The sequence below is a fragment of the Bos indicus genome, chromosome 12 (assembly GCF_029378745.1).
Source record: "Bos indicus isolate NIAB-ARS_2022 breed Sahiwal x Tharparkar chromosome 12, NIAB-ARS_B.indTharparkar_mat_pri_1.0, whole genome shotgun sequence".
Classification (NCBI taxonomy): domain Eukaryota; kingdom Metazoa; phylum Chordata; class Mammalia; order Artiodactyla; family Bovidae; genus Bos; species Bos indicus.
The window spans coordinates 14,684,994-14,702,424 of NC_091771.1; the positions used below are offsets into that span (position 1 = coordinate 14,684,994).

Sequence of the window (17,431 nt, forward strand, 5' to 3'; positions counted from 1 at the left end):
ACTTTTTCTTTATCTGGCACATGAAAAAATGCTTTACGTATTAGTCTATTCAACCCTCATCACAACCCCGTGCAGCGTTTATTAGCTCCTTCACAGATGAGGAAACTGAGGCACACGGAGGTTAAACTTGCCCAGGTGAATGGCTGCACTGAGCACTCAAAACCAACACGCACCCTACAGGCCATGTTCAGTCAGTAGGCTGGACAATCTCTCGGTGGGCTTGAGATCGTCCCTAAAGCACCCATACTGTCAGTACCAATGGATGATTTCTGGGATCGTACTGCTAGGATGAAAGTTATGTTGACCCTGCATTATCAAATATTTAACTCACTTATGGCCAAGGCAATAAGGATTCATAAATAAGCCTGGGCAGTAAGACTTCAGAAATTGATTACTGTAATCACTAGTTCACACTGCTAAGTCGCTTCAGTCATGTCCGACTCTGTGCGACCCCATAGACGGCAGCCCACCAGGCTCCCCCGTCCCTGGGATTCTCCAGGCAAGAACACTGGAGTGGGTTGCCATTTCCCTCTCCAATGCATGAAAGTGAAAAGTGAAAGTGAAGTCGCTCAGTCGTGTCCAACTCTTAGCGACCCCATGGACTGCGGCCTACCAGGCTCCTCCGTCCATGGGATTTTCCAGGCAACAGTACTGGAGTTGGGTGCCACTGCCTTCTCCGAGAATCCCAAAGATTTTTTTTAAGTCTTCTATTGCTTATTTTCCGGAACTGTAACATTGTCCAACAGCACTGAAATGGCCCTGCGATTCACCTATTTCTGTGTGGATCTCCCTCACTAGATGTGGACATCTGAAAAGTTGCCTACGTCTTCCTCACTGAAGTATCTGTTCAGTGCCTATTGTGTGATAGCTACTCTGCCAAGTGCTAAGAAACAGTATGAATAACAGACATGACCTCTGGAAGCCAGGCAATATATAAACAAACTATATATTTTAAATTGAGAAAAATACTAGGAAGGAATTGATATCAAAGAATGAAGGTTAAGAAGCAGAATGGGATGTTTAGATCTAGTGACTAGAGACAGCATCTCTGAAATGGAAACACGGAAGCTGAGACCTACAATCAGAGGAAGCGACGTTCCAGTCACCGGGAATCCCCTAAAGGAGAGGATAAGCAATTTAGAGACTTCATGAAATAAACCCAAGGTTGACTAGAGAGCAGGAATTAGGGTGAAGCTGGAGGCAAGATCACAGGCCATGATAAAAGAATTTGGACTTTATAGTTTTAATGAAGAAAAGCAACTGAGTCTTCAACAGCAAACAGATACGGATGGATGTAATAAATCCTATTCTATAAAGAACACAGAAGTCAAGGTGACCAGAGAGGGCTACTTCAAGAGTCCAGGCAAGGGACAGCCTGGAGTAGAGGTTGGTAGATGGAAATAGTGAGAAGCTGGACAGACTTGAGACAGATTTAGGAGGGAAATCTGATCTTTGAAAAAGGAACCAAAGTGATTCAAAGGTGAAAGGACAGTCTTCTCAAAAGCTGGTGCTAGAAGAAATAAACATCTACATTGGGAAAAAACAGATCAATCTAAAAACACTGGCCTTATCTAAATACCAAAGAGGATATAGAGATGGAAAATAAGCATGTGAAAAGATGCTCAATATCATGCCATTAGGGGACTGCAAATTAAAAAATGAGATACCACCACACTACGAAATAAGTCAGAATACCTATAATGAAGAAGAGTTTATCCTAAAGGATTTAACACCTCTTACATTCTTGGGAAATATAGTCAACTGTTGTGACATGAAAACTCCACTAGAAGTGGAGATATTTATATGTAAACTCTGTCTCATAATTTCTCTGTGAAAAACTGGATACTATTTTTTGGCTCTGCTTTTGGGCTGTATTTTATTTTCTACTTGACAAAGACGTAAGACAACAGGAATGCTCCTTAGTGCTGGTAGGAATGCAGAACGGTACAGCTACTCTGGGATAGTGTGGAGGTTTCTTACAAACCTCAACAGAGGCTTACGTTTAAGATCCAGCAGTTGCGCTACTAGGTATTTTTCCAAGTGTGTTGCAAATGTGTCCTCAGAACACCTGCACACAAATGTTTATAGGAGCTTTTCTTACTCGTAAGTCCCCAACACTGAAAGCAACCAAGACGTCCTACAAAAGGTGAAGAACAAACTGTGGCAGATCTATACAGTAATAAAAAGAAATATGCTATCAAGCCACAAAAGGACGAACCTTAACTGCATATGGCTGAGTGAAAGAAACCAGCGGGAAATGCTACAAGATTCCAACTCTATGACCTTCTGGGAAAGACAAACCTTGAGAGACAGTAAAAATATCAGTGGGTGCCAGGGACTGTGGTGGTGACAAGATACCCTAATGATGGATAGGTGAAATTACACATTTAGCAAAATCCACAGCACTGCTGACACAGAGTAAATCCTTATGTAAACTCTGGACTTCAATGCACCAAAACTGGTTCAACTACAACAAATATACCAAACTAATGCAAAAGGCTAGTAAAGGAAACTAGGGAGGGGAAATTAATATAGAAGTTCTGTATTTTTTGGTCAATTTTTCTATAAACGTAAAACCGCTATAAAAAGAAAAAAAAAAGTTTTTTAAAAATCCCAAAACAACCAACTGGACTAACAAATAACAGACTGCATATGGGAGGTAAGGGAGACCACTCCATTGTTTCTGATGTGAGATCAATATCATTCTTTACTGAAATGAAGAAGACACAGAGAAAAAATAGCCCGGGGTTGGACTTTTTTTTTTATGTAGTTGAATCCACTTGATTTCCAAGTGGGTATCAAGACCGGAGCTTTGAGGAGGTAGCTGGGCAAGAGATAACCATTAGGGGGAGTTAAAAAAAAGAAAAAGCATTAAGTCATGGGAATGGATGAAGTCATCCAAGTGCAAAGCAAGAAGAGGCTAAAAGAAAAACTCAAGGACTGAGAAGGGCATTTCAGAAGATAGGTTCAACTACAATGAATTCTGCTAAGAGGTCAGAATGTACAGGTAAACATCGAGTAGACCTGCTGTTGCCACAGAACCTGAGACTTTGATAAGAGCAGTCACATGATGTTAGATGCAAAAGCCACAATGGGATAGACTAAGAAAAAAATAAAATTTGCGAAATTATAACAATATGAGTAGATAATTCTTGGTAATAAAAGTGAGTACAGACTGTAGTAGAAGTTAAAGGGTGAGGGAAAAGGTCAAGATGGCTTCCTTAAGATGACATATGAAAGCTTAATTAGATGGTAATGGGAACGATCCAGTAGAGAGGGAGACTGGCTCACAGAGAAAATACTAAAGCCATAAAGTCTTTGACAAGACACAATAGATCGATCCAGGCTCCCGAGAACTAGGGCAGAAAGCCTTTGAAAAGACGGGTATGGGGTAGAAGCATCTTATCTTCAGCACTTGAGAGACGCATGAAATTTAGTAAGTGGATGCTCAAAAGAATTAAATGAATCAAATTAAAGAAGTGAAATGATTTAGAAGGCTCCTGGCAAAGCATATGTAAATGTTAGGACCCTAGGCTAGAATTATACCAGAGAAAGCAGAAATAGAGTGTAGGGCAAAACACATTTTAGAAGGACAAAGGCAATAAACAAACAAGATAGATATAAATCCAACTTAAAAACATTGCTTTAAATGTAAATGGTTGAAATACATCAATTAAAAGACAGTGACTATCAAATGGATTGAAAAAAAAAAAAAAAGACCCAACTGTATGTTGTAAGAAAAGTTCACAGTAAATATAAAGATACAGGACATTTGAGGATAAGAAAGATATACCATAACATTAATTAAAAGAACATTAGAATAACCACATACATTTCAGGAAAACCAGACTTCAAAACAAGGAGAAGTTACCAGGGATAAAGAAGGACATTACACAATGATGAAGGGGGTCAATTCTCTATGAAGAGATGACAACCCTTAGCATGTATTTGTTTAACAACAGAGCATCAATATATGTGAGTCAAAAACTAACAGAGCTGAAATGAGAAACTGATGAACAGACTAATACACTGAAAGACTTCAAGGCTGCTCTACCAGTAAGTGACAGACTCAGCAGGCTGAAAATCAGGAAAGACAGCTGAACTGAACAGCACCATCAATCAGCTGGTCTAACTGATATCTAAAGACTACTTCATCTAACAACAGCAAAATATACCTTCTCAAGCTCACATGGAGAATTCACCAAGATTAAAGGCCATAATACACACCACAAAATTTTAAAAGACTAGAAAGCATGCTGAGTATTCTCTCAGATCAAAATAGAACTGAACTAAAAATTATTAAGATAACAAATATTTACACATAGATGAAAATCCCCAAAATGGAGATTAAACAACACTTCTAAATAATACATTGGTTTTAAGAGCCTCAAGAGTAATCTTTAAATACTTCAAACTGAAGAAAGTGAAAATACAATTTATCAAAATTCTGAAACACAGCAAAAACAGTGCTGGGAAAGAAGAGCCACATAAACCTAAGGCAAGTGGAAGAAGAGAAATAAAAATTAGAGAAGTAAATGAAACTGAAACTGAAAACAATAAAACAGAAAAATCCACAAAACCAAGGTTTGGTAATTTTATCAATAAAACTGATAAATCTCTAGCCAGGCTAACAATTAAAAAGAAAGAAGACACAAATCACTAATAACACAATGAAAGAGGAGCCATTACTACTGATCCTATGGACATTAAAAGGATAGTAAGGAATATTATGAACTCTACTCCACAAATTTGTTAACTTAGATTAAATGAATTTAAAAGATATAATCTACCAAAACTTACAAGAAACAAACTGGAAAGGTTTGTATCTATTGAAAGAAACTGAATTAACGATTAATAACCCTCCCAAGCAGAAAGCACAAAGCCCACATGGTTTCACTGATGAATTCTACCAAATGTTTAATAAAATAACACCAATTCTCTACAATTTATTTCAGAAAGTAGAAACAAAGTGAACAATTCCTGACTCATTCTATGAAGCAATTCGAATATCACAGTCAAAGACATTACAAAAAAGAAAATTATAGACCAGTGTTTCATTAACCTTGATACAAGAATACTTGACAAAATATTAACAAACTGAATGCAATAACATGTAAAAAGAATTATACACCATAGCCAAGCTCCATTTAACCCACATATGTAAGGATGATTTAGTATTCAAAAATCAATTATAAACACTAGAGAAAAATCATATGATCATATCAACAAATGCAAAGCATTTGACAAAGGCAACATCAACTCATGATTTTAAAAAAATACACAACACTCAAACAAAAAACCTCTGAGGAAACAGAATTAGAGGGGAACTTCCATAATGTGAAAAATATCTACAAAAAACCTACACCTAACATCATGCTTATTGTTAAGAAACCAGATGCTTTCCACCCAATATCATGAATAAGACAAGGAAGTCCCCTCTCACCATCCTTACTGAACTTTGTACCTGCAAGTCCTAACCAGTGCAATAAGCAAAGGAAATGAAAGGTATAAAGACTAAGGAAAACAAAATTGTCTTTATTTGCAGCTGACATACTGTATATTGAAAGCCCCTAAAGAAAGAAAGAAAAAGCACCTGTAACTAGTAAGCAACTATAAAAAGGTTGCAAGATAAAGGTAAAGTTAACTGTTTTCGTATATATCAGGAATGAACAACTGGAGTTAAAAATACACCATTTGCATCAGCACCAAAAAAAAAAAAAAAAAGAAATATTTAGGTATAAATTTAACAAAATATATACAGGATCCATATGAGGAAAAAACTACAAAATGTTGATGAAAAATTAAAGATCTAAATAAATGGGAGACTAATTACATGATCATAGATGGTTAGACGTCAGGTCTTCCCAACTTAATCTTTAGATCCGATGCCATCCCAATAAAAACCATACTTAAGTCATTTTGTGGACAAATTGATTCTAAAATTTATACGAAAGACCTAGTTTCAGTCTCAGTGAAAGACCTAGAAAATTAGAGAACTGACAACCAATTTTGAGATGAACCAAAAAATCTACAGTATTCAACAGTGTAGTAGTATCAGGAGAAAAGACAGGTCAATGAAATGGGATAAACTGCCCAGAAACAGACCCATACAAATATAGTCAAGTGATCTTCGAAAAAGGAGCAAAGAAAATACAAAGGAAAAACGACAGTCTTTTCTTAAACTTATGCCTTACAACTTTCACAAAAGTTAACTGTGATCCAAAATGGATCACAGGTCTAAATGTAAAATTCAAAACTGTAAAACTTCTGAAGGTAACATAGGAAAAAATGTAGGTGACCGTGAGTCTAACAGTGAGTTTTTAAAAGACGCAACATCAAAAGCACAATCCATTAGAGGAAAAAAAATTGATATGGAATTGATTAAACTTTAAAACTTTTGCTCTTTAGGAGACACGGTTAAGATAATGAAGACAAGTCACAGACTAGGAGAAAATACTTTCAAAATACTTCTCTGGTAAAGGAGTGCTATCTAAAACATACATAGGACTTTTAAAACAAAAGGAAAAAAAAACTTTTTAAATGGGCAAAAGATCTGAAAGGAGACCTCACAGAAAAGGATACACAGATGGTATCATTAGAGAACTGCAAAATAAAACAGTAAGAAGCCACTATATACCTACTGGAGGGACTACAATCCAAAACACCACCACCACCACATGCTGGCAAGGATGCAGAACAGGAACTCTGGTTCATCGCTGGTGGGAAGGCAAAATGGTACAGCCACTTTGGAAGAAAGACAGCTGGGCCGTTTCTTACAATGCTAAGCATAGCCTTACCGTAAGATCCAGCAATTGCACTGCTGGGTGTTTTTCCAAATGAGTTGAAATCTTCTGCCCTCAAAAACCCTACACACCAATGTTTACAGCAGTTTTGTTCCTAAGTGCCAAAAACTGGAGGCAATCAGGATGTCCTTCAAAGATGAGTGGATAAACACACAGTGGTAGATTCATATGATGGAATACCGTTCAGTAATAAAAAGAAGTACATTAACAAGTCACAAGGAGACATTGTACACTGCTAACTTAAAGAAGGCAGTCTGAGGTGGCTAGAGGGAAAACTACACAAAGAAGGAAAAGATCTGTGATTGCCAGGGGGGGGGAGGGAACACAGGGATGAATATAGGCGTGTATCATGTGTAGGTTGGTGAAACTTCTCTGTATGACACTATTACATGACATTATGTATATGGGGAAACTTGCAGAACTGTATGACAGCCGTGAACCCTAAACTATACATTTCACTTAATGATGAGGTATCGATATCAGTTCATGAATTATAAAATACACCACACAAGATGTCAATAGAGCAAACTATGATAAGCAAAATTGTATATGGGGAGGAGGGAGGTATTCTGAACTTTCTGGTGAATTTTTCTGTAAAGACTAAAACTACTCTCAATTTAAAAATGCATACTAAGTAAAAATATCCCTTTTAAAAATGGAATTTTCCTAAGAATATCCATTCTTTTCGGCAAAGATGTTTGACAATCAACAGCATGATAGAATTCTTTAGATTTTTACAAATTGTCTTTTAAATGCTACTTTTGTTGCTTATTGATTATATGCCCTTGGGAAGATGTTGTGATTTCTGAGTTTTGGCATCTTTGGGTGTAAAATAAAAAATCACCTAAAAGGTCAACTGGATTTAATCACATCAGATCAGTCGCTCAGTCGTGTCCGACTCTTTGTGACCCCATGAATCGCAGGACGCCAGGCCTCCCTGTGTAATTCACCTAGCAAAAGTTGCACAAAGTAGGCATGTAAATCGTTCTTTTCTTTCTTGCTCATTTGTCCTCAAATTCTTTCTAACTCAGGTAAGGTAGAACACACCCTGAGGATTTCTCAAAAAAAGGTTAACACATACCCTAAAGGTACATGCAATCAACCATTAAAAAAACCATTAGGCTACTCATACCTCAAAGGTATTAAATACATGTCTTCCTGGAGCTCAATTTAAAATTTGGAGAGGAGGGGGGAAGCTGTTTAACTGGTAACTTAAAACACTGTTATACCAAAACAACGCTGCTGAAGTCTTTGCACGATATTTCAAAAGGCAACAGGAAACTATGAGAATTTTTGCCACACAGGCTTCCAGGGCACTTCTCCACCATCTTCAGCCGTTTGGGATGTTATCTCAAAATTTTCCACTAAAGCACTGCTTTTCATTTCCAGTTTTAATTATGTTACTAAACACAAGTTCATTTTCATCTCAATGTCAGTCCTTGTGTCAACAATTTAGCTCCAAAGTGCCTGCTTCCCCTTAAATTACTAAAGGACAACCTGAAAAATAACATTTTGCACTAAGAATTAATGCTTTTGAATTGTGGTGCTGGAAAAGACTCTTCAGAGTTCCTTGGACTGCAAGGAGATCAAACCAGTCAATCCTAAAGGAAATCAACCCTGAACATCCACTGGAAGGACTGACGCTGAAGCTCCAATACTTTGACCACCTGATGCAAAAAGCAAGGAAAAGATGTTGATACTGGGGACTGAGGGCAAAAGAAGAAGGGGGCAGCAGAGGATGAGATGGCTAGATCTCATAACTGACTCAATGGACCTGAGTTTGAGCAAACTCTGGGAGATAGTGGAGGACAGGTGGGGGGTGCTCAGAGCCTGGGGGTGCTCAGTCCATGTGGTCGCAAAGAGTTAGACATGACTTAGTGACTGAACAACAATAAAAACTATTTAATACAGAATTTATAGCTCTGTGAGTCAGAATTAAGCAAGCAATAACTGAAATGAAGATTACACTTTTTTGATTGCTTTCTCAAGGATCTGGCTTGACTTTGAGTCATTTTCTTTTCCACTGAACTGCGCATGTTAGTCTGTAAGAGACTACTGCCCTGATTTTTTAACAAAATTTGCGTATCAATATGAAACTCTTTTGTCCAAGAGAATCTCGTAAAATTAAGCACCTGATTGGATAAATACGTAAAGATAAACAAAGCAGTATGAGTGTCACAAGGTCAAACAGAGGCTGAGCATACCTGTACTTTGTTGTGTCACACATTAAGAAAAATAATATACTGAAGCATGTTCAGAGATCTACAAAACTCTTAAGGATTTCAAAACCATGCTACCTAAGAGCAAGAAATGGAGGTATGCTTAACCTGTAGGGGAAAAAAAAAAAATGAAACAAATTGCATCTGAAATTGATGCAGTGTAAGAGCCATCTTAAATCACCTGCAGGCTATGGTATTTGAAGGGAATCAGACTTGCTCGATGTTCCCAGAACTGGGACTAACATGAGGCAGCAATAAAGTACAGGATAAGTATAGATCTCAGAGCCTTCAAGAGACTCAAATCCTACAGTAGACCTTTAATCAACTATGTGATATTAGAAATACACGTGATATTCTCAGACATCAATTAATCTTGTATGTAAGATGAAGGTTCTAACTTGGCTAATTCCCAAGGTAATCTTCAAATAAAAAGTGACATGGAAGCATATTCTGGATCAGCTTCTTCCCATCAGAGCATCCTGAACATGGAATGAGCTATCTCACTGAAGTCATGAGTGCTATCACTACAACATGATCATGTGCTCTGTATAAAGGAAAAACCACAACAGATAGCACAGTATTTTAAGTAAAAGCCAAATGTCCACAAGCTGGTATTCTTACAAAAAGAATTAAAAAGATAGGATGGAAGAGTATTGTTTTTTATGTTGCCATCTACTGAGTAAATTATAATAACGTAATTTTAGGGAAAAAAAATCCTAAAATCATATTTCTAGCTCATCTGTACTGAATATTACATTTTCCTTTGTTTCTAGATAGACTGACTATTATGCTAACTTTTGATTCTTTGAACCCACTTAATATACCTTATGGAATAACCTTATAAATATCTTGTCTGAACAATTTTGTTTATACTAGCCAACAATATTATTTCTTAAAGATTCCTCTGAGTTACAGTGAAAGTGAAATGTTTATAAAACTCAAATTAACTTCTCAAACCAAAGTTAAAATTACTCAGTACAGCTACTTTCTACATTTTAGGTTTAATAAAAATAGGCATACACAACCAACAACCAGGGAATAACCTCATGAAATATGTACTCAACTTTCCATGTAAAGTACAGTATTTTAACAGTGCTCAGCACATAAGAAATACTAAGTTAAGTATGGATCATAAACATTAAGAGAACAAGGGTTTAAAAAAAAAAGAGCAAGGGTAGGAGATGCCTGGAATACAGTAGGCCAGGTACAGACAGTACAATGTAGATAGACGTATGTTCCTAAATTCACTCCAGACAAATTTGTGGTTTATCCATTGCTCTTCTCTGGGGCAAATTTAAAGAAAAATTCTTTCCCTAACTCTACATCTGTCTGAAAATCCAAGGAAATCTGTTGTAGGTCACTTTATCATCAGATGTTAACACTGAAAATATTTTGAACATTTTCTACCTACATGCCATATCTTACCTCTTGAGTAGAGATCACTTTGATCACAATTCCTGAAAACTCCGATGCACACTTCAAAGTTCCCTAGCATTTTTTGTTTTTTCTTACTGCAGTAATCTGATTACCTTAGATGTACATTTAAGTGGGAAAAACCTTTAAAGAGCACCTGTGTGCTTATTTTGGAAATACAAACCTTTCACATTTCAAGACTAAGTTAATGTGAACTTTCTTAAATGGGAAATTAAAATACCTGAATTTTTAAAATCAAGAAATTGCTTAGGACATCTAGGCACTGACACTTTGCTCAAGTGTTTCAATACAGCAAAATCGAATAAGATTTATGGATATATTTACAATAGCTACAAGGTCAGTACTTGTAGACACACTTATTGACATTTATCTCCTTTAAAACAGAAGTTATTAAAAAAAAAGTTCTTTACTCAAATAAAAAAAACTATTTTATTCTATAGCTAGTCCTACGAATCACAGTGAAACAATAAGCCTAGTTCTTATACCTCAAACATAAGGCCATGTTCAATATTCATAAACGTTTTTATTTTGAAACTACTGATAGTGTAGGGAAGAGTTCATGTAATGAAAATCATTTTTAAAACTCTCATTTCATCACTATTTTTACAATATGTTTGAAATTTCCAGTATAATGCTTTTATTTAACACTCCCTGCCCTACATCTTTTAAATACACATAGTTAAGGCTTCTAAATTCTTTTGTACTCAAGGAAATATAGCCTCCCATCTTTCATAGAAATACATTTTGTCTGTGAATCTTTCAATACCTTTAATTCTAAAAACAAAATTTTATCCACAGTATTTTTACTCATCTTTTCCAAACTACTAGACTAATAAAGCCAAGAATTTTAGCTCCTCTCCCACACCCCAAATACAGTAGCTACTCTAAATCATAATATCCTTTTATAATTCTTTTTTTCAGAGTATAATTTCTTTAGAGAGCCAAATTAGGTCATTTTAATCCACAAGTTGTCATTAACTAAACTTCTTATTTGTCACCTAGGACTCCACCATAAAGTTTTTTAATTTTAGCAGTCTGCTTCTTACAAATTTTCATCAAACCAAAAGGGAAATCTCCTCTTGTTTCTAGCAGACTCTGCATAGAAAAGTAAATTGTTCTAATGGCTCTAATTAAGTTTATGTAGATATAAAGACAAGAATCATGAAAACCAAATTTTATCCTTTCCCATGTTCTCTTGATAAGGTTAAAAAAAAGAGACTCTGTAAGTTAAGATTTCCCCTTCTCCAATTACTTGTTCAAGTAGAACACCAAAATGTAAAATACTTTCTTCTCCTATTAACAGCACCCACTAATAAAACAGTTCTCCAATAAGTCATTATTCTCAAATATCCTTTTTCTGACTCGAAGAACTGTCTTCTGTATGCAATTTTCTAAGGGTCTATGTTTAGCAAGATCTCACTTTAAAAGACTTGAGTGTATTACTCCTGATATTTGCAATATTAACTCTAGTTTTAATGGTTTGCAAATCGACATACAAAAATGGCATCTAAAAAAAATCCAATTCTGGAAACGAAGCTAAGGTGAAGCTAATCAGTAAAGTGCAAAAACAAGACTAAATAGATCACCTATTTCCTTAATTTGGCACTGTGTGACCCAATGAAAAGTCATTTTAATTTAACAGTTTAAATCATTTTTTTCTCAAAAAAGTTTAAGACATCCAAGGATATATATTCAGAAATACTTAGAGGAAGACACATAAAATTAAAATACATTTTAAAATACTGTTATAGTTTCCATTTTCTACTCCTGAAAGAAAAATAAGCCATTTATCAGTAAGTGCATTTTTTTCATGGAGAAAATATTTATTAGTTTTTCAAATGATCACATAATACAAATGTTACACAATTAGTCATTCTAGAAAAAAATTAGCTTATATTAATATTCATAAAATAAACACTGAAAAATATAGGATTGCATATTGTGACATGAAATATTTAAAAATATGAAAGAAAATGAATCAAAATAAAAGTTTAAACAAATCAGTTCACATTAATATACACGAAGTTTCACTTTTAAATAGCTTTCAGTGGCATGAGATGAATAGAAATGCACTTACATTTCTTTTGCACACTTTAAGGAACAAAGCTAAAATTTAATCAAAGCATGAGATGAATGGGATTAAGAGACTAAATCATTTCTCTTAAAAACTAAAACAAAAGGCCATAAACTGGCCTTCAGTTCCCTGAGTTCTAAAATGTTGAGTAGTTATTTTTTAATTTATATGTGTTTGTAAAAACTATCTTACTAACTTTTAACAAAAGCAAATCAAGACTAAAAAGTTGTAATCATTTATGGGAACTCAGAGCTCTCCTGGGAAATTTTAGCTCAAACTGATCTTTTAAACTTACTTTTAAGTACCATATATGCAAAAGTTTATGTATAATTAATGAGGGGAAAACGGGTCCCACACATAGCCAACAAAGACTAAAGGCCAGGTTATAACCTAGCAAGTGTGGCTTCTAAAACCTCTTAAGATTTCTAAAACATTTAGATGCTTCCAGAGTGTTACCTCTAGAACCTCCATTCTTAAAGTTTAGACCAAATAAAACAAACTGGCAGAATCGTGTAACTTTAAAAAACTTCTTTAGTAGCTTTCAACTGACTAGTTTTAATAGATACTAAAAAGGGAAATAAAACATTTTGATAGCTACTTCCATCAATTTATCAAATCCACAGTTTGGATAACTTTCTTGCAACACTTAATTCACACACAGAGGCTTATTCTACTACTACTACTACTTGCCTTTGCTCTATAAAATACCTCTTTGTTTCGGGATCATTCAACTTTAGAATGCCTGCAAATGCAGAACAGTACCTCAAGTTTAACAGGTATTTACTTTGAAAGACTTAACTTAGAAGGTGCCTCTACTTCTATACTGGAATCTGTTGATTCAACAAGAATAAGGCTCAAGACTAGAAAAAGATAAACCAAAAAAGTACATCCTAATATTAAAAGTAATTTAGGAATAATTAAGATTTTCACCCTTTACTTCCTAGTTCTTTTCAGTGTTGGGCAACAAAAGACAAGTTTCATTAAGTTTTCTGGGTCTCCGAGACTACCAGAAAGTCTGCCTGCTTCATTAGGGTGATTTTCAATCCCACAAATCTTTTAAGTGAAACAGATAGAGAGCTGCTTTTTTTAAAGAAAGGAGTCTCTCATGCTTCCTCTAGTTCAGTCTTCTGAATAGAAAGGAATAGTTTCATGGTCATGTAAAGTTCCAATCTGAAAAAATTACGTCATTATTTGAGCCTTTCCATTTCCAGATCAAAAGTACACCAGAGAAAATCTTAAAGTTTATCAATGACAAGATCAGGTGGCTCTCTCATCCTTGTGTCTTCTAGACATAGTGCATGGCTCCGTTCACCACTGCCTTCCAAACTGCAGTTGCTGCATGTGTGACAGATATCATCCTTGAAGGCTCTGCTAGAGGAGTTCCTTTGGCGGAAGGAGGATGTTTACCAGTTGAAAGAAATCTGGGCAATTAGAGAACAAATAAACCGGTCTCCCATTATCAAGATACCTGGAGTCACAGAAGGAATCCACCAAGGAAAAAGTGAAAACTTGCCAAAGGCACCAAAGTTCACGTTCTACCCACTGTAGATGATAAGAACTTCCTGAAATCAAATCCTACCCTTGGCATCAAAGATACTAACAGAAAACCATATTAATGCCATTGGGTAAATCTAGGACAAGGTTCTTTTGCCACAAATAACATTATTCCTAGGGACTGGAAAACTACTTGTGAGTATATTTAACAAAGCTTTCAGGGATAGCATCTCCTGAAACATATTCATTCATATGTATCGTATTAAAGAATGAAGCCTAAATTTGACAGTAAAACCATAATGGTACTATCATTGCATCTTGTTAAAGATCTACCTGATATGAAGTCCTAAAGTTCAACACAGGAAAATAGACCAAAAAGTTCTCACTAATAGGGTAGGATAACACCTGGACATCAGATGTATAAATCAGGAAAATACATTTGTCCAGTTTGCCCAAAGACAAAATACAGAAACTTCTTAAATACTGGAATATAAAAGAGCACTGAGAAGTACACTGCTACCAGTAAAGGTTAAAATGGGCAAGTATTTCCTTTTAAAAATTCCTGTGGACTACACAGGCATTCACCAAATCAGTGCCCCCAAATCAGCCACTGCTTTAATTATCTGGAGAGAAAATTAAATACATCTTAAGTCTCTTTTCTGAAAGGGCACTAGTTAGCATTCTTAGAAAAACAAACAGATTGCAGCCCCACTTGGTTCTTCTATGAACCCAAGGAGTAAACAACAGAATTACATGGGCAATGGAAGGACACTCCAGTCTATAAATAAACCCAAGTAAATAATGGAAAGCACCCACTTGTTTATTACCCTTTCCCAACTCTCTCCAGAAGCTGGATATTCTGCCTCCAAAGGTTCAGTGGAGAAAGTGGACCCCTGACGTCAAAAGCTCTCCGTGGTCTTGGCTGTATCTGTGGTTCTAGGATCACTCCTTGCACCTCTGGTAGGAGAGAAGCACTGAAATAGAGAGCTGAATATAGATTTAAGAAAAAACTCTTATTAAGAAATTACATTCTCTGGTCATTGAGCTTGTAATGACTTATCCTCAGGACAAAAAGGGGCTGCCTCTGGGCACACATTCTTCCGTGCCTTCTTAATTTGAATTTTAGAAGCCTTTCACCACAAATGGTTAATTCCTCAGTAACTACTAAGAAGGGAACTAGCTTGGTCTAAGTCAAAACACAGGGTGTGACAAACCACTCAACGTCAAGTGGAAGACCAAATACAAAAATGATAAATTAGGACTGGTAAACAAGATCATAAGTGTCTTAAAGGGACAGGCAAAGGCACTTGACCTCAGATATATTAAAGGAGGAGTCCCAATTAATTCTGCTGTCAAAGAGAAGACGATGGATTGAAAAGCAGAAATAGAATAATCAAGCATATTAACAGGAATACCACTAAACCTTGGGAATTGCCTTAAGAAGTGCAATTTGTTCTCAGTTTTTTAATTCTTCAGTAATTTAAAGAATTAATCAGACTACAGCCCCTTATTATAGCAGTATGAAAATAAACCTGAATTTTATCAAGCTGTGCCTACTGTCACTGAAAAAGATTTATTCTTCAAGCACTCATCTTTAAAAGTGGGAGGGCAGAATAGTGGACATAGGCATATCAGACTAAAAATCCTTTTCAAACATATGATCATTTGGTTTGGGGTCAAGAAGGACCAGGAAATAATCATTAATGGCTTCAATGTAGAAATTAAAGCAGTTAAGATATACCCAAATAATAGATGATGATAAAGATACTGGAAAATAAGTTCACTTTATTATAGAAATAAGGTGAACAAGAGAAGGAAGTTCAAAGCACATAGTATCTGATCAAGGAAAAGCTGAAAGGAGAATAAGATAGGCAGATATATAATATTTAAAGTTAGAGGGACTGCAGGATAAATTTTAACAGTGGAAAACAGATCAATTGTATTCTATGGTACAGAGTGATACATCCCTATTAAATTTCAGATCTTATTCTAAATAGAAAGGTGCTGTATGCTCCTGCTGTATGGAACATGGGCAGTTCACTGTCTGACTTCAGGGACATGTTGTATTTGGGGATAAATTAAGAAAAAATGCTATCAAATTATTTCTCTCTCACCCCGACTGGTCATCACAAGGGTTCCTTACCTGTTAGTGGAACGAGGACTGCACTCTCTTGTTCTCTATCAATCAACTCACAAAGGTTATAGGTTCAGCACTAAGAAGGTAGCAACCAACCAAAGTTAGTTTTAATGCCTTCACTTCCTCCTGGCTCTGCCGGCCAGTTTGGAAAAATGCCAACAGCTGAAAAGGAATGGTTATGCCATTACCTAACAACAATTAGAGTAAAAAAAAGATTTTTTTAAGCCTGAAGATGAAGGAATGAGGTAATAACCCTTTGGTACCTTAGGACTATATTAAATTCTGTACAAGTGAGAAATGAAAATGGTTCGGATTTAGAAAAACCTATAAATTTAACCATCAAATCTATAATTTCCAAAATTTAAAGAAATGAAAAAAGAAGTAAAATGAAGTCAAGGGGGTGAAACTGTCATCTAACAAGAAATATCAAATAAATAACTACAACAGTATTTTATGAGTTTATGTGGCAGCTATTTTTTCTTCAAATTTCCAACAGATTTTAAATCCCAGGGTCTTTAAACAGTATTTTACAGTAAAATCACATTAGGAGGAATGTGAGGGATAACAAGAGGAAAAGAGCACCAAAAGAAAAGATCTGAATATTCAATCTCTCAAGAAAACAAAATCTAAATAGGCATTTTCAAAGGTCAAAAATCACAAATAGATTAGCAAACTATTCCACAGCTGGAGTTCTTAAGGAGTGGCTCTTTAACAGATGGGAAAGGCTTAAAACTGATACATCAGAGGTACCTCATTTGTTTTCAGTGGACCTATACCGTGAAAACAGGTATGACAAAATCACTTTCAAAATTATTAAACAATCAACCTCTACCCTTTTCTAATCAATTTTCTTGACAAATTATTTTTCATTATCTAATAATATTTCAATATAAATCATGGAAATTTAAAGACTCCCAAATGAATAAGAGCTAAGTAAAACTTAACTAAGATACAGTTTAAAATATATTCAGAAACTATAAAGATATGATTTTCCAAATTTCTTAGTTTTTCATTTTATAAATACTAATCAGTAGTATAGCAATATATCTGATTGAAAATATATGCAAAAAGGGAGCATTCCATTATGGAAAAAAATTACTCAATTCTAAATTTAAATTTAGAAGCCCACTTCACTTTGAAAATGAGAAACAACTCCCAAGAAATCATTATCTTGCTCAGATTAATAATGGTCTAAATTTACAGTTTCTCCTTAAGTAGGAGCTCCAAATCCTTGAATTACCAGGCCCCACAGAATATATAAATTAAAAAG

At 35.3% G+C, this 17,431-nt stretch overlaps 1 protein-coding gene across 9 annotated transcripts in view; it reads right to left on the reverse strand.

Moving 5' to 3' along the window:
* The window catches only part of TSC22D1 (TSC22 domain family member 1), a 123,393-nt gene that overhangs the window by 77,687 nt on the left and 28,275 nt on the right, over positions 1–17,431 (reverse strand). For 2 of the 9 annotated variants that reach the window (XM_070800044.1, XM_070800041.1), the window contains 2 exons: positions 14,852–14,998; positions 12,255–13,951 (listed from right to left, as the gene is read on the reverse strand). The exons of 3 other annotated variants lie outside the window; for them this stretch is intronic. In XM_070800044.1, the coding sequence (XP_070656145.1) occupies positions 13,816–13,951; positions 14,852–14,998 (283 nt within the window). In that variant the 3' untranslated portion in view covers positions 12,255–13,815. 4 more of the 9 variants (XM_070800042.1, XM_070800043.1, XR_011569676.1 and 1 more) reach the window with 4 other exon arrangements.